General features: G+C 40.8%; 4 protein-coding genes across 4 annotated transcripts; all 4 read right to left on the bottom strand.

Moving 5' to 3' along the window:
• Positions 1 to 566: 566 nt before the first annotated feature.
• On the bottom strand, positions 567 to 1,845 carry LOC121269167 (heat shock protein 30C-like). Its single transcript, XM_041173684.1, has one exon. The coding sequence runs from the start codon at positions 1,396 to 1,398 to the stop codon at positions 775 to 777; it is 624 nt and encodes a 207-aa protein (XP_041029618.1). The 5' UTR covers positions 1,399 to 1,845; the 3' UTR covers positions 567 to 774.
• Positions 1,846 to 4,290: 2,445 nt separating this feature from the next.
• On the bottom strand, positions 4,291 to 5,040 carry LOC121269223 (heat shock protein beta-11-like). Its single transcript, XM_041173767.1, has one exon. It carries the CDS (start codon positions 5,006 to 5,008, stop codon positions 4,637 to 4,639), a length of 372 nt encoding a protein of 123 aa, XP_041029701.1. The 5' UTR covers positions 5,009 to 5,040; the 3' UTR covers positions 4,291 to 4,636.
• Positions 5,041 to 8,141: 3,101 nt separating this feature from the next.
• On the bottom strand, positions 8,142 to 8,698 carry LOC121269254 (heat shock protein beta-11-like). Its single transcript, XM_041173814.1, has 2 exons — positions 8,569 to 8,698; positions 8,142 to 8,509 (listed from the first exon to the last, which is right to left on the bottom strand). Exons 1-2 carry the CDS (start codon positions 8,696 to 8,698, stop codon positions 8,142 to 8,144), a joined length of 498 nt encoding a protein of 165 aa, XP_041029748.1.
• Positions 8,699 to 15,789: 7,091 nt separating this feature from the next.
• Positions 15,790 to 16,959, bottom strand: LOC121269140 (heat shock protein beta-11-like). Its single transcript, XM_041173638.1, has one exon. The coding sequence runs from the start codon at positions 16,665 to 16,667 to the stop codon at positions 16,029 to 16,031; it is 639 nt and encodes a 212-aa protein (XP_041029572.1). The 5' UTR covers positions 16,668 to 16,959; the 3' UTR covers positions 15,790 to 16,028.
• Positions 16,960 to 17,764: the final 805 nt, after the last annotated feature.

Here is a 17,764-nt window from a genome sequence, read left to right as displayed (position 1 = left end):
AAGACAAGCTGTTGTTGCTGCTCATTGTGAGGCTGCAGGGTCATACGGAGATTTGGTGCACTGGGTCTGTGCATTAATTTGATATATGGGTTACTGGACTTAGTCCTCTCGGTTGGAAGACCAGCTGGAGCACAAGAGGGAGGTGATGGTGTAGTCGCATTGTTGCTGGACTAACAATCCCGAGATGCAGTGTAATTCTCTGGGGATCTGGGTTTGAATCCCACTGCAGCAGTTGGTGGAATTTGATTTCAATAAAAATTTGGAATTAAAAGTCTAATAGTGATGTTGAAACCATTGTTGTAAAACCCCAACTTGTTCACTAATGTCCCTTAGGGAAGTCAATCTGCTGTCTATACGTGGCCTACATGTGACTGCAAACCCATAGCAATGTGGTTGGCTTTTAAATGCCCTCTGAACAAAGGCAACAAGGGATGAGTAATAAATGTTTTTTTCTTCACTGAGAATACAGGAGTTAAGTGTATAGCATTTCAGTTGTGTCATAATCGTTTCTTTCTACGAGGGGAAAAGGCTGAATCATCACTATTATTTTCAAAAGTATTTATTGCACCAGATGCAAACATAAAAATAATCCACATGATTGTTTATAAAAGTACAGTACCCACATCAAATTTAACAATTAATTTTAGCATTATGCCTTCATATCATGGTCTCAGAAAATCAGTTCTGCACGTATAGAATTCTTACACCTTACAAAAGATGACTGTAAATGAGATTTAATTGTCCATTTTTACTTCCTCCTCTTCCTTGTTCCACTCATTCTTTTCCACTCTCCAGGTTCTGTGCCTCTTGACCAGGAATTAGCCGGGGACTGGTTGTTGTATCCGAGGTGATGTTGACGGGCACGGTTCGTTCATTCACAGCTGGCAGTGCCAGGCGTGGGGCTTGAACCTTTAACCGACCATCCTGTGACAAACAGCAGTTAAGAGCTTCAGCATCGACATCTTCTGGCAGCTGAAATTCTCTCCTGAACTCTTCATATTTGTAGCTGGAAGAGCCGCTGCCATCATCACTCTTCTTCTCGTGTTTTCCTGTCACCAGCACTTTTCTTCCAAGTACTTTCACCTTCAGTCCTTCTGGGGAGAATCGCTGGACATCCAAGGACAGAGAAAAGCCATCTCCCTCCTTGTCCTCTGATTGTCTTTTGCCTTCTTCATTATCATCAGGTCTGTTGTCCTGATTTCTTGGTTTTTCCTCCCAAAATTCTTTTGCCAGCTCCTCAAGAACTCGCTCCATGAAGTTCATGTTCTTTCTCGCTTCTTCCACCTGTTTCCGCGTGTTGCATTCAAGCGGCTCACTGACCCTGTGTGGAACAGGCCACAATGTGTACACAGGCTGCTGGCACAGACGTGAAGGGTGGAAAGCCCGACAGCTCAGCATTGTCTCTGCCTCTTCTTTCACTTCTCTTAAACCGACTGATGTGAACTCCCAGTCTTCAGTCTCTGATCTGCTGCAGCACTCAGAACACACGCCTTATATATTCTACTTCCAGAAACCCAGACATTTCCAGAATGAACTGAACTTTGCTGGGTTTATGACACGTGAGCTGAAAATAAATGACGTCTCATCCCAGCCTTGGTTTAATCAAGAATGACTCGGCTCAGTGATACCCATGGAGCTGTTCCAGAGACTTCTGGAACGTACTCAGCCACTGAGGGACAGATGGGAGGAGCATTGTTAATGATTGACAGCCTCACAGAAGGCAGAGCAAGTATAAACACGAGATTTTTGGAGAATAAGATGCGTTTAACTGAATGAACTTTGAACAGATATTATGAGAGAATGAGGACTCAGTCTTTTTCTTTCTAGTTTTGCTGTTTTCATTGATTTCTGAGATGTTGAAGCGACATCTATCAATGAAAAAGAGTGAAATTCAAATCAGTTTTGTATAAGTGAAGTTCGGGTTGAGGCATTAGTTCCGTTCAGCTCCTAATAACATAGGTTTAAAAACAGAATAGTTTTTATAAAGCTGCTGTGTAGTTCATTATTACTAAAGCATGTTGTCTATTATTTACTTTGATATAAGATTTGCAAATGTAGAAAATTAGTAATACATTATTGACAGGTCCAGAATCTCTCAGCTCAAAATGAGGCCATTTTGTCCACCACATCTATGTCAGGTCTTTGAAAGTGCTATCCAATTACTCCTGACTCCCCTGCTCTTTCGCCAAAACTCTGCAAATTATTTCATTGCAGATATATATCCTTTTCCATTTTGAAAGTTGCCATTGGATCTACCCTTTCACTTCTTCCATTCCAGTAACAAAAAACAACACAAATGAAAACTGCTCATCTTCCCTCTGGTCTATTCACTGATAACATCAACATTGACAACACATTGTTGATAAAATGTAGCAATGTTTTAATTTTCTATTGTTTTATATTAAATTGATGAATATGAAGGCCCACCCTATTAATGTTATTGCAGAGTTCCCAACATCATAACTTCCTAAATTGGTAAATGACAGTTTCCATCACTCACAAGAGTCTCCTATGAACTGAAACATAAATCTTTATTCTCAGGTGTGTTTTGGCAGCATTATGATCAAATAGATTCTAGTTTCAGTATAAGTTCATAGACTGGATTTACATTTTTACACCATTTCACATTTTTAACTAATAAATAAGCTGTGGCATTGCCCATGTATTCCAAAACCTGTGATACGATTGTTGATGTTTCCCAATGCCCAGCATCATAATAAACACACGAGCTGTTTGTCCACCAGTATCATAGAGTAAATTTGAAGCAGGAATATAAATTCTATCTGGCACTGCAAGAAATATTACACACCATACTGATACAGTAAGATACAGGCCCCTTATCGAAACGTGTAAGATTCTTTTGGGCTTGATAGGGTAGAAGCTGAGAGGATGCTCCCCCTCATGGGGACATAAAACATTAGAGTCACTTTAAAAATAAGAGCTCTGCCATTTATGATGGAGATGCAGAGACATTTCATCTCTCAGAGGGACGTTTGCGATTGGAACTTTCTTCCACAGTGAGCAATAGAGCTAGGTCTTTGAGAATATTCAAAGCTGTTCAACAGATTTTTGATTGACTGTGGAGTCAATGGTTATGGGGGGAAGCCACGAAGGTGGAATTCTGGCCAGAATTAGGTAAACATTGATCTAATTGAATGGCGAAGTAGGCTTGAGGGGCCGAATGGTCCACACTTTTTGATTGACAATGGAGTCAAGTGTTATGGGGAGCAGGTTGTTAAGTGGAGCTTAGGCCACAGTCAGATCAGTCATGACCTAACTGAATGGTAAAGGAGGCTCAAGAGGCAGAATGGCCGACACCTGTTCCAACTCTTTATGTTCTTATATTCAGGGGTACAGGATCAGTAATATTATTTCACTGAGAGTTTATATAAGTTGCTTACAATGCAAGTAACTTTGCTATTCCTCTCAGTTATTTAAACTGAACAGGTAACCACAATGAAAGAGGTTTGCATCATCTAGTAATTGAGTGGTGCCCAGTCTGGTGTCTGTGTTGGAAGACAAGCTGTTGTTGCTGCTCATTGTGAGGCTGCAGGGTCATACAGAGATTTGGTGCACTGGGTCTGTGCAATAATTTGATATATGGATTACTGGACTTAGTTCTCTCTGTTGGAAGACCAGCTGGAGCACAAGAGGGAGGTGATAGTGCAGTAGTATTGTTGCTGGACTAGCAATCCAGCAATGTAATTCTCTAGGGACCTGGGTTTGAATCCCACTGCAGTCAGTGATGTAATTTGGTTTCAACAAAAATTTGGAATTAAAAAGTCTAATAGTGACCTTGAAACCATTGTTGTAAACCCCCAACTTGTTCACTAATGTCCTTGAGGGAAGTCAATCTGCTGTCTTTATGTGGCTTACATGTCACTCCAAACCTATAGCAATGTGGTTGGCATTTTAAATGCCCTCTGAACAAAGGCAACTAGGGTCAGTAACAAATGTTGGCCTGACCAGCAACACCCACATCCCATGAACGAATAAAACAAAATGTTGCTGCTCATTGTGAGGCTGCAGGATAATACAGAGATGTTGGTGCACTCCGTCTGTGCAATACTTCGACATATTGTTCATGGACTGAGTTCATTGCAGGAAGATCTTGACAAATAGAATTCTTCTCTGGGTTTTAGGTGAAACCAAATTAAAATGTGTTTTTCCTCACTGAGAATACAGGAGTCAAGTGTCTAGCTTTTCAGTTGTATCATAATCATTTCTTACTACGAGGGGAAAAGGCTGATTCATCACAATTATTTTCAAGAGTATTTATTGTACCAAATGCATACATAAAAATAACCCACATGATTGTTTATAAAAGTACAATACACACATGCAATTTAACAATTAATTTTAGCATTATGCCTTCATATCATGGTCTCAGAAAATCAGTTCTGCACGTATAGAATTCTTACACCATACAAAAGATGGCTGTAAATGAGATTTAATTGTCCATTTTTACTTGCTCCTCATATTTCCTCTCATATTTTCCACTTTCCAGGTTCTGTGCCTCTTGACCAGGATTTAGCCGGGGACTGGTTGTTGTATCCGAGGTGATGTTGACGGGCACGGTTCGTTCATTCACAGCTGGCAGTGCCAGGCGTGGGACTTGAACCTTTAACCGACCGTCCTATGACATACAGCAGTTAAGAGCTTCAGCATTGACATCTTCTGGCAGCTGAAATTCTCTCCTGAACTCTTCATATTTGTAGATGGAAGAGCCGCTGCCATCATCAATTTTCTTCTCGTGTTTTCCTGTCACCAGCATTTTTCTTCCAAGTAGTTTCACATTCAGCTCTTCTGGGGAGAATCGCTGGACATCCAGGGACAGAGAAAAGCCATCTCTCTCCTTGGCCTCTGATTGTCTTTTGCCTTCTTCATTATCATCAGGTCTGTTGCCCTGATTTCTTGCTTTTTCCTCCCAAAATTCTTTTGCCAGCTCCTCAAGAACTCGCTCCATGAAGCTCAAGCTCGTTCTTGCTCCTTCCACCTGTTTCCACATGTTGCATTCAAGCGGCTCACAGACCCAGTGTGGAACAGTGTGGTACACAGGCTGCTGGCACAGACTTGAAGGGTGGAAAGCCCGACAGCTCAGCATTGTCTCTGCCTCGTCTCTCACTTCTCTCAAACCGACTTCAGTCTCTGATCTGCTGCAGCACTCAGAACACACGCCTTATATATTCTACTCCAGAAACCCAGACATTTCCAGAATGAACTGAACTTTGCTGGGTTTATGACACGTGAGCTGAAAATAAATGACGTCTCATACCAGCCCTGCTTTAAACAAGAATGACTCGACTCAGTGACACCCACTGGAGCCATTCCAGAAACTTCTGGAATGTACTCAGCCAGTGAAGGACAGATGGGAGGAGCATTGTTAATGATTGACAGCCTCACAGAAGGCAGAGCAAGTATAAACACGAGATTTTTTGAGAATAAGATGCGTTTAACTGAATAAACGTTGAACAGATATTATGAGAGAATGAGGACTCGGTGTTTTTCTTTCTAGTTTTGCTTTTTCATTGATTTCTGAGATGTTGGAGCGACATCTATCAATGAAAAAGAGTGAAATTCAAATCAGTTTTGTAAAAGTGAAGTTCGCATTGAGGCATTAGTTCCGTTCTAATCCTAAATATATAGGTTTAAAAACAGAATAGTTTTTATAAAGCTGTTGTGTAGTTTATAATTACTAAAGCATGTTGTCCATTATTTACTTTGATATAAGATTTGCAAATGTAGAAATTTAATAATACATTATTGACAGGTCCAGAATCTCTCAGCTCAAAATGAGGCCATTCTGTCCACCACACCTATGTCAGGGCTTTGAAAGTGCTATCCACTTACTCCACACTGCCCTGCTGTTTCGCCAAAACTCTGCAAATTATTTCGTTGCAGATATATATCCTTTTCCATTTTGAAAGTTGCCATTGAATCTACCCTTTCACTTCTTCCATCCCAGTAACAAAAAACAACACAAATGAAAACTGCTCATCTTCCCTTTGGTCTCTTCACCGATAACATCAACATTGACAACACATTGTTGATAAAATGTAGCAATGTTTTAATTTTCTATTGTTTTATAATTAATTGATGAATATGAAGGCCCAGCCTATTAATGTTGTTGCAGAGTTCCCAACATCATAACTTCCTAAATTGGTAAATGACAGTTTCCATCACTCACAAGAGTCTCCTATGAACTGCAACATAAATCTTTATTCTCAGGTGTGTTTTGGCAGCATTACAATCAAATAGATTCTAGGTTCAGTATAAGTTCATAGACTGGATTTACATTTTTACACCATTTCACATTTTAACTAATAAATAAGCTGTGGCATTGCCCATATATTCCACAACCTGTGATACGATTGTTGATGTTTCCCAATGCCCAGCATCATAATAAACACACGAGCTGTTTGTCCACCAGTATCATAGAGTAAATTTGAAGCAGGAATATAAATTCTATCTGGCACTGCAAGAAATATTACACACCATACTGATACAGTAAGATACAGGCCCCTTATCGAAACGTGTAAGATTCTTTTGGGCTTGATAGGGTAGAAGCTGAGAGGATGTTCCCCCTCATTGGGACATAAAACATTAGGAGTCACTTTAAAAATAAGAGCTCTGCCATTTATGATGGAGATGCAGAGACATTTCATCTCTCAGAGGGACGTTAGCGATTGGAACTCTCTTCCACATTGAGCAGTATAGCTGGGTCTTTGAGAATATTCAAGGCTGTTAGACACATTTTTGATTGACTCTGGAGTCAATGATTATGGGTGGGGAAGACAGGAAGGTGGAATTCTGGCCAGAATTAGGTAAACATTGATCTAATTGAATGGCGAAGGAGGCTTGAGGGGCCGAATGGCCCACACCTTTTGATTGACAATGGAGTCAAGTGTTATGGGGGGCTGGTTGTAAAGTGGAGCTTAGGCCACAATCAGATCAGTCATGACCTAATTGAATGGTGAATGAGGCTCAAGGGGCAAAATGGCTGACACCTGTTCCAACTCTTTATGTTCTTATAATCAGGGGTACAGGATCAGTAATATTATTTCACTGAGAGTTTATATAAGTTGCTTACAATGCAAGTAACTTTGCTTTTCCTCTCAGTTATTTAAATTAAACAGGTAACCACAATGAAAGAGGTTTGCATCATCCAGTAATTGAGTGGTGCCCAGTCTGCTGTCTGTGTTGGAAGACAAGCTGTTGTTGCTGCTCATTGTGAGGCTGCAGGGTCATACAGAGATTTGGTGCACTGGGTCTGTGCAATAATTTGATATATGGATTACTGGACTTAGTTCTCTCTCTTGGAAGACCAGTGGGAGCACAAGGGGGATGTGATGGTGTGGTGGTATTGTTGCTGGACTAACAATCCAGAGACGTAGTGTAATTCTCTGGGGACCTGGGTTTGAATCCCACTGTAGCAGGTGGTGGAAGTTGATTTCAATAAAAATTTGGAATTAAAAGTCTAGTGGTGAATTTGAAACCATTGTTGTATAATCTAGCTTGCTCACTAATGTCCTTTAGGGAAGTCAATCTTCTGTCTTTACCTGGCCTACATGTGACTCCAAACCCATAGCAATGTGGTTGGCTTTTAAATTCCCTCTGAACCAAGGCAACTAGGGATGAGTAATAAATGTTGGCCTGACCAGCAACACCCACATCCCATGAACGAATAAAAAAAATGTTGCTGCTCATTGTGAGGCTGCAGGATAATACAGAGATGTTGGTGCACTCGGTCTGTGCAATACTTTGACATATTGTTCATGGACTGAGTTCGTTTGCAGGAAAATCTTGACAAATAGATTTCTTTTTCTGGGTTTTAGGTGAAACCAAATTAAAATATGTTTTTCCTCAATGAGAATACACGAGTTAAGTGTCTAGTTTCTCAGTTGTGTCATAATCATTTCTTTCTACGAGGGGAAAAGTCTGAATCATCACTATTATATTCAAAAGTATTTATTGTACCAAATGCATACATAAAAATAATCCACGATTGTTTATAAAAGTACAGTACACACATAGAATTTAACAATTAATTTTAGCATTATGCCTTCATATCATGGTCTCAGAAAATCAGTTCTGCACATATAGAATTCTTACACCTTACAAAAGATGACTGTAAATGAGATTTAATTGTCCATTTTTACTTGCTCCTCATCTTTCCTCTCATATTTTCCACTCTCCAGTTTCTGTGTCTCTTGACCAGGATTTAGCCGGGGACTGGTTGTTGTATCCGAGGTGATGTTGACGGGCACGGTTTGTTCATTCACAGCTGGCAGTGCCAGGCGTGCGGCTTGAACCTTTAACCGACCGTCCTGTGACAAACTGCAGTTAAGAGCTTCAGCATCGACATCTTCTGGCAGGTGAAATTCTCTCCTGAACTCTTCATATTTGTAGCTGGAAGAGCTGCTGCCATCATCACTTTTCTTCTCGTGTTTTCCAGTCACCAGCACTTTTCTTCCAAGTACTTTCACATTCAATTCTTCTGGGGAGAATCCTGGACATCCAGGGACAGAGAAAAGCCATCTCCCTCCTTGGCCTCTGATTGTCTTTTACCTTCTTCATTATCATCAGGTTTGTTATTCTGATTTCTTGGTTTTTCCTCCCAAAATTCTTTTGTCAGCTCCTCAAGAACTCGCTCCATGCAGTTCATGCTCTTTCTTGCTTCTTCCATAAGTTTCCACATGTTGCATTCAAGCGGCTCACGGACCCTGTGTGGAACAGGCCACAATGTGTACACAGGCTGCTGGCACAGACGTGAAGGGTGAAAAGCCCGACAGCTCAGCATTGTCTCTGCCTCTTCTCTAACTTCTCTCAAACCGACTGATGTGAACTCCCAGTCTTCAGTCTCTGATCTGCTGCAGCACTCAGAACACACGCCTTATATATTCTACTTCCAGAAACCCAGATATTTCCAGAATGAACTAAACTTTGCTGGGTTTATGACACGTGAGTTGAAAATAAATGATGTCTCATCCCAGCCTTGTTTTAATGAAGAATCAGAGACTTCTGGAATGTACTCAGCCAGTGAGGGAATGGATGGGAGGGGAACAATGTTAGTGAGTGACAGCCTAGCAGCAGGTATACCAAGTGTAAGAAAGTGAGTTTCGTAAGGAGCCGGTTCTGTTTACGCGAATGAAATATAAACTGATATTATGGGAGAATGCTGAGTCCATCATTGGCTTTCTAGCATTGCCCTTTTTATTGATTTTGGCGATATTAAAGCGATTTCTAGCTCTGTAATAGAATGAAATTCAAATCTATTTGTTTGAAGTGAAGTTGGATCGAGGTGCTAGTTCTGTTCTATTCATAATAACATGTTTAAAAATGGATTAGTTACAGATAAAGCTGCTGTGCATTTCAAAGTTATTAAAACCTGTCGTCTGTTATGCGTTTTGATATGAGATTTTCAAATATTAAAAATTAATATAAATTACCGATTGATCTAGAGGAGTATATTTAATTGTAGTTGAAACGGGGAGCAGTGTCATGCTGGCTCATTGAATATATTCACAGCTGTTTGACAGATGTTTGATTGACAATGAATTCAAGTGTTATGGGGGACAGACAGGTAAATGGAGGTTAGGCCACAATCAGATCAGTCATGATCTAATTGAATGGTGAAGGTGGGGATCGTGCGGCAGAATGGCCTACGCCTGTTCCTATTGCTTAAGTTCTTATGTTCAGGGGGATAGAATCACTAATATTGTTTCACTGAAACTTTATAAAAGTTGTTTAGAATGCAACTAACTTTGCTTTTCCTCCCCGTTATTCTTATTGAATAGATAACCCCAATGAAAGAGGATTCCACCATCCAGTAATTGACTGGTATCCAGTCTGGTGTCTGTGTTGGAAGACAAGCTGTTGTTGCTGCTCATTGTGAGGCTGCAGGGTCATACAGAGATTTGGTGCACTGGGTCTGTGCAATAATTTGATATATATTTTAACAAACTGAGTTAAATTTCAGACAGATCTTGACACAGAGAATTCTTTCTCTGGGTTTTAAATTAATTCTAGTTAAAATGCCCTGAATTTTTGGGATGACAGGGAAAGACGCACTAGCTGCATGAAGCTTCCTGGGACTAAGTCCCTGGAAATGGAGCAAAAGGTGTCAGGGGTCCGGGTGGGGAAGGTAGGGAAGGCCTGGGGAGTCGCAATGGGGGGAACGGTCACTCGGATGATAGGCCAGCAGGGGAGGGAGGTCCAGAGGTCACCAGGCCCACAGGAGAGGGCACTTCCAGTCAGAAGGGAACTTCTGATGTGAGTCACCGACCAGCCCCATTCCCACCTGAGATCAAAATCTCTTCATTCACGGGTTTTCCCACCTGAGCTGTCATCAGCGCGCCAGCCTAAAGATTGAGGTTGGCAAGAAAGAGTCCTTAACTGGCATTAAGGGCCTTAGCTGGGGTAAGACCAGGGTTCCACTCTGAACCCATGCCCGACCCAGTGTAAAATCAGTGGAAGGTTCGGGCAGGCAGGACCCGAAGTGAATCCGTCCATCCAATTACACGGTCCCCCCACACCGTCTCCACTCCCGCTGGGCATGGAGGAGCGTAAAATTCTGGCCAATGTGTTTTTTTTTTACTGTGTAAAGGAAGTAAGTGTCTAGTTTTTCAGTTGTTTAATTTTTTATGAAGTGATAAAGTGAAATCTTTTTTGTCAAAAGTATTTATTGTTCCAATATAAATCTATATATAAATAATCCATATGAAGGCTGCTAACAGCACAATTCAAACATACAAGATGAAAACAATTAACTTTCAACATAATGCCTTCATATCATAGTCTCAGAAACTCATTTCTGCAGATAAACCACTCTTACATCATACAAAAGTTAACTTTAAATGAGTTTTAATTCTCCATTTTTACTTCGTCCTCTTCCTTGTTCCCCTCATTCTTTTCCACTCTCCAGTTTCTGTGCCTCTTGGCCAGGATTTAGCTGGGGACTGGTTGTATCCGAGGTGATGTTGACGGGCACGGTTCGTTCATTCACAGCTGGCAGTGCCAGGCGTGGGGCTTGAACCTTTCACCGACCGTCCTGTGACAAACAGCAGTTAAGAGCTTCGGCATCGACATCATCTGGCAGCTGAAATTCTCTCCTGAACTCTTCATATTTGTAGCTGGAAGAGCCGCTGCCATCATCACTTTTCTTCTCGTGTTTTCCTGTCACCAGCACTTTTCTTCCAAGTACTTTCACCTTCAGTTCTTCTGGGGAGAATTGCTGGACATCCAGGGACAGAGAAAAGCCATCTCCCTCCTTGGCATCTGATAGTCTTTTGTCTTCTTCATTATCATCAGGTTTGTTGTCCTGATTTCTTGTTTTTTCCTCGAATCAGTGACACCCGCTGGAGCCATTCCAGAGACTTCTGGAATGTACTCAGCCAGTGAGTGAATAGATGGGGGGCACAATGTTAGTGACTGACAGCCTAGCAGCAGGTATAACAAGTGCAAGAAAGTGAGTTTCATTAGGAGCTGGATCTGTTTATGCAAATGAAATATAAACTGATATTATGGGAGAATGCTGAGTCCATCTTTGGCTTTCTAGTATTGTGCTTTTTATTGATTCTGGCGATATTAAAGCGATTTTTAACTGTGTATTAGAGTGAAATTCAAATCTGTTTTAAGTGAAGTTCGGATCGAGGTGTTAGTTTTGTTCGATGCATAATAACATGTTTAAAAATGGATTAGTTACAGATAAAACTGCTGTGCACTTCAAAGTTACTAAAACCTGTTGTCTGTTATGTGCTTTGATATGAGATTTTCAAATATTAAAAATTAATATAAATTACCGATTGATCTAGAGGAGTATATTTAATTGTAGTTGAAACTGGGACTTTAGCCAGTCAGGTGGCAGAGCCAGTTTAAGTGCCTGGAGGTAGGCCCCCTTCAGGTAGGCCAGGGGGCCATCTCTCCAGGCAGGCCTAGAGTCCCTTTCTGCCTGTGTGGGTGCAGGAGCAGCCACAGGCCACCTGTAGCAGGCCCTCTATAGTGGAGGCCTGGTGGCTGAATCTATTTTTTAATTAAAGGCATAAAGAAGTTGGAAAACCACCGTGTTGAAGCATCGACTCCCTTATGTACCTTCTTATGCAGTCTGCTGTTTCTCTGATTGGCCCTCCAGCTTTGAGAGGCCTACCTGCCATCCTTAATTGGATGGCGAACCTGCCCTCTGGCTATCAATTGTCTGTGCTGGTGAAAATCACAGGTCAATGACTGTTTCCCCTAGGCCCCATGAGTTTGGAACCCAGAAACAGACCCGACCTCTGTTTCCTGCCTCCAGATGGAAAATCCAGCCCACAGAATTATAGCACAGAGGAGGCCATTTGCCCCATCATGCCTGTGCCAGCTCTTTGAAAGAGCTGTCCAATTTAGTCCCATGCCCCACCTTTAATCCCATAATCCTGCAAATTAGTTCCCTTCAAATAAAGCGCAATTGGCTTTTGAAAGTTCCTATGGAATCTGATTCCACCACCCTTTCAGGTAGTGCATTCCACATATAACTCGTGTGGAAAAGAAATTCTTCTCCGTTCACCTCGAGTTCTTTTGCTAATTATTTAAATCTGACAGCTATGTTACTGATCCACTTGCCTGCGGAAACAACTTCTCCTGACTTGCTTTCTCTCAAAGGCGTTCATAATCCTGAACACTATTAGGTCTTCACTTGAGTTTCTCTACCCTAATTGGACTCAACATGTTAACTGTTCTTCTCTTCACAGATGCCACCAGGCTTTTTGGGTTTGTCCAGCACTTTCTGTTTTTATTTCAGATCATCAGAATCTGCAGTATTTTGCTTTGACAAGCATCCTCATCCTGGTAAATCTCTATATCCTCTCCCAAGGCCTTCAAAGCTAAGGAGAACAATTCCAGCTTCTCCAATCCCTCCACATAACCAAGTTTTCTCAGAAAGTGCTGGACAAACCCAGAAAGTCTGGCAGCACGTGTGGAGGGAGAAACAGTTAACATTTCGAGTCCAATTGGACATGAAATGTTAACTCTGTTTCTCTCTTCACAAATGCTGCCAGGCTTGTTGGGTTTGTCCAACACTTTCTGTTTTCATTTAAGATCATCAGCATCTGCAGTATTTTGCTTTTACAAGCATCCTCATCCTGGTAAATCTCTCTATCCTCTCCCAAGGCCTTCACATCTTTCCTCTAGTTTGCTACCCAGAATGGTACACAATATTCTAGCTGAGGCCTAACCAGTGAATTGTAAATGTTTAATATGAATTTGTATTCAGTGCCCCTATTTACAAAGTTAAGTATCCAATATACTTTCTTAACTGCCTTATCAAAGTCCCCTGCCACTTTCAAGGATATGTGAAGATACACCCGCAAGTTCCTCTGCTCTTGTTTCCTCACAAATTGATGCCATTTAGATTATACTTCCTCTCTGTGTTGTTCCTCTCAAAGTTCATCGCTTCACACTTCACCATATTAAATTTCATTTGTCTAGGTCCCCGAAGATCTGATGCTACCCTGCTCACTATTTACTACATTGACAAGTTTTACATTACCTACTGACTTCAAAATTGTACTCACTATACCCAGCTCCAGGTAGGTCATTTATATATCACAAGAAATTAAGCAATGGACCTACTTCTCTCCTGGGTCTTCAATGCATAGATCTCTCCAGCCAGAAAAATATCCATTTACTCCAATTCTCTGTTTCCTATTCCTTTGCTAATTACGTACCCAAGTTTCCACTGTCCTTTATTGCCATGTGCTTCTATTTTCCATATAAGTCTGTCATGTGATATTTGATCAAAAGTCTTTTAGAAGTCCATACATACAATATCTACTGCAACCTTCATCCACTTTTTCTTTCACTTCATTAAAGAGCGCAATCGGTTTAGTCACACAATTTGCCTTTGATAAACCTATGCTGGCTGTCCCTTATTAATTGATACTTCTTCAAGAGAGAATTAATTTTGTCCTTGACATTCACTGAACTTTCATTTAATTGTCACCAGGGCCACTTATTTCCAACTACGGACATCACTTGCACCAGTCTTCCTGCTACTAAACCTCTCCTTTAACTTCTTGTTATCTCTAGTCTTGATTTATCTAATCTCTTGTTTGTGGCCTTGTAGCCCTTAAACTCCAAATCATCCAAAATTCAAACATGCATATTAGTTTACACACCACATGCCCATCACAAATATTCTTGCTGGCCTACACTGGCTGCCCATCTCACAACACATTGCCCTTAAGATCCTTAAATTTGTTTCTCAAATTCCTAAGTGTCCTTGCACCCACTCCTCCATCCCCGCCATTACCTCTGGTCTTAGATTCCATGAATTTTCCATCATTTGGCCATTGTTTAGTGCATTGCTCTCCCCACCAGTGAAAGCAGAACCTACAGCCAACTCTGTCGCTCCCTCCCTCAGCTGTACTGACTCCCTACTTCTCTCGGCTGCTATAAAAACCATGTCAAAATTTACCTTTCTTAAAAACCTTTCAGACACTGGTACTCATGTCTACCCGTTACTGACCGTTCCCTTTATCTTTATCTATTATTTTCTCCTGGCATGTGCCTTGGGATCTTTCTACAATAAAGCCACTCTCAAAATGCAAGTATACATAAATATATACCTTTTGCCCCCTCCCCCTGCACCCCCACCTCCCCATCTCAAGAAGTAATGATTCAGCATTAGCAGGACACCAAAGGATTACACCAAGCTCATTCTACCTCCATTAAGGTTGTACTGGGGCCTGGACTTAATATTCTGAGAAACAAACTATTGAAGAAATAACTGACATCTCTCTCTCATATGGCTGTATCTTATCACTCTGTCCATTAATAAAATATTGTTACTGATTTTGTTAGCAAAATGTGTGTTAATTTGTGCCAGTGCTTTTAATGTTAATCTTACAGGATCTATTATCCAGCCCTGCCCAATGTCATGCATGTGAAGGAGTCACCATACACTCCAAATGAGCAGGAAGTCACTTCCAGGATTCTGAGCTAATTTATTTCCAGTCATATGACCAGAGCAGGAGTGTTGTGCAGTGAGTGTTTGGTTACTTGTGGTGTCACTTCAGATTCTGGAGACGTAAAGCAGCCATTTAGAAAATGAGCACATAGCAGCTGCCCAATAATCTCTGCTTCAGTTAGTACCCAACTTTTCTGAAAACATTTCTGAAGATATGAGAGTTCAACAAATCAGAGATGTATTATAAATGTTTGTACTTCTAGTCTTTCACTTTTGAGTGTTCTGTAGGATGAGATTAACCCACTGAAGCTCATCCCTTTAGTTTTTCAAGTTCTTTCATTACTGCATCCAACTAGATTTTAAGCATCTCTGATGTTGCTGTTTCTGCATCCTTTGCCTGCTGGAGTACTGCAAACATTGTTTGTTCTGAATGAAGATCTTTCTGTGTTTAATTAACTTTTGCTAATTTAATTTCATGACCCCTTGGTCCTATTTTCCAGCTTTACCTTCAAAGAATATTTTAGGTGTGCTATCAACATAATGTAATATTTTATGTACAATTGATTAAAGTTGGTAGCTATATTCTCCTTCTGAGAATTTAATCTGCTCATCTTGCACAGAGTCCTGACCAGAAATCGGTACAACAGCAAACCTGTGTCTACTTTAGATTAAATAGATAAACCAAGTGGGAAAGATCACATTCATTCACTACCAGGAAGGAATATTCTGCAAACAAGTTCCAGTTGCCAGTCATTATGAAATGGTAGGTTTACCCATGCAGCAATTTGGGCAGAATTATCTCCCTTTGAGTTGTAAAATTCAATGAAATACCTGTAGCCATAGACATGTACATGCAATAATTTCATTTTATTGAGTTGACAAATTGAATCATAGATCATTTCTCAAAGGTTCATTGTTTTAACAAAAAGGGAAAAAACAAGTAATTATCTACAGTAATGGGACATTGAATATCAGCTTTTCAACATTATGACACTCATTTCACAGGTGCTCACATCTGGCAATATTTTGTTGTTCTTTATAACTACAAAAATTCAGTGTAACTAAGTCTTAAGATGTCTATTTTGTTTCAGCCTTTCTTGTTCCCTTCAAGATTCTTGCTCTCCAGTTTCTGTGCCTCTTGGCCAGGATTTAGCTGGGGACTGGTTGTTGTATCCGAGGTGATGTTGATGGGCACGATTCGTTCATTCACAGCTGGCAGTGCCAAGCGTGGGCCTTGAACATTTAACCGACCATCCTGTGACAAACTGCAGTTAAGAGCTTCAGCATCGACATCTTCTGGCAGCTGAAATTCTCTCCTGAACTCTTCATATTTGTAGCTGTAAGAGCCGCTGCCATCATCACTTTTCTTCTCGTATTTTCCTGTCACCAGCACTTTTCTTCCAAGTACTTTCACATTCAGTTCTTCTGGGGAGAATCGCTGGACATCCAGGGACAGAGAAAAGCCATCTCCATTCTTGTCCCCTGAGTGTTTTTTACCTTCTTTGTTTTCAGTTTTGTTGTCCTGATTTCTTGGTTTTTCATCCCAAAATTCTTTTGCCAGCTCCGCAAAAACACGATCCATGAAGTTCATGCTCTTTCTTGCTTCTTCCATAAGTTTCCACATGTTGCATTCAAGCGGCTCACAGACCCTGTGTGGAACAGGCCACAATGTGTACACAGGCTGCTGGCACAGACGTGAAGGGTGGAAAGACCGACAGCTCAGCATTGTCTCTGCCTCTTCTCTCACTTCTCTCAAACCGACTGATGTGATCTCCTAGTCTTAAGTCTGTGATCTGCTGCAGCACTCAGAACACACGCCTTATATACTCTACTCCCAGAAACCCAGACATTTGATCTAATCTTTTCTGGGTTCATGACATGGGAGCTGAAAATAAATGACGTCTCATCTCATCCTTGATTTAAACAAAAATGACTGAGCTCAGTGACACATTTGTGTATTTTAGAGACTTCTGGAATTACGTTATCCAAGTGGCATTTGTTGGATGGGTGCCAGCAATCCTGTGCTAACATTGTATTACATGTTATGAAACAGTAATTAGTCCTAATTTTTGGTTATTTATTGGAGGGCAAATCATGCAAATAAATACTGAAAAGTGCCTGGTGAAATTGAAATGTTTAACAGGCTGTGGGAAGGTAAGTGAAGTTCTAAATCATGGTACTATGTCTGATAGGACCAACCCCTTATTCAGATACTTGGCAATTTTTGTAACTGCATAATTGTGGTACATAGACATTTGTTGACCTAATCATTCAACAATAAATTTCAGCCGTCTACAAATTTACCCTGATAACATTTTGTTTCACTTAGTGCTTGACTATTAATTCCACTGTAGAGGAACAGCAGTAGGTCAGAAATAGGCCAGCAAACGTCACATCAGAATAAATGTAGACCATGACACTCTATTTCACCTTGTCGAGGACAGTAAAACCAATACATGACCTGCGCTTGAAGGGGGTGGGAGTAGGGAATGGAAAATTATTCTGTGTAAATATTTCAGTGAGCGAGTGGTCATTGATGGAATAGATACCCTAAGAAGATGGTGGAAGCAAAAGAAAGAATTGCATTTACATAGGACTTTTCACAAACACTGGATAGCTCAAAGCACTTTACAGCCAAAAAATCATTTTGAAGTGTAGTTACTGATGTAATGTAAATGCAGCAGACATTTGTGCACAGCAAACTCCAACAAGCAGCAATGTGATAATAACCAGTTAATCTGGGTTTTGTGATTTTGGTTGAGAGATAAATACTGGCCAGTCTTCTTTAAAATAGTGCCAGATTTTTTACATCCACCTGAGCAG

This window comes from Carcharodon carcharias, chromosome 23 (genome assembly GCF_017639515.1).
Source record: "Carcharodon carcharias isolate sCarCar2 chromosome 23, sCarCar2.pri, whole genome shotgun sequence".
In the NCBI taxonomy this organism is placed as follows: domain Eukaryota; kingdom Metazoa; phylum Chordata; class Chondrichthyes; order Lamniformes; family Lamnidae; genus Carcharodon; species Carcharodon carcharias.
This window is presented reverse-complemented; position numbering and strand designations above follow the sequence as displayed.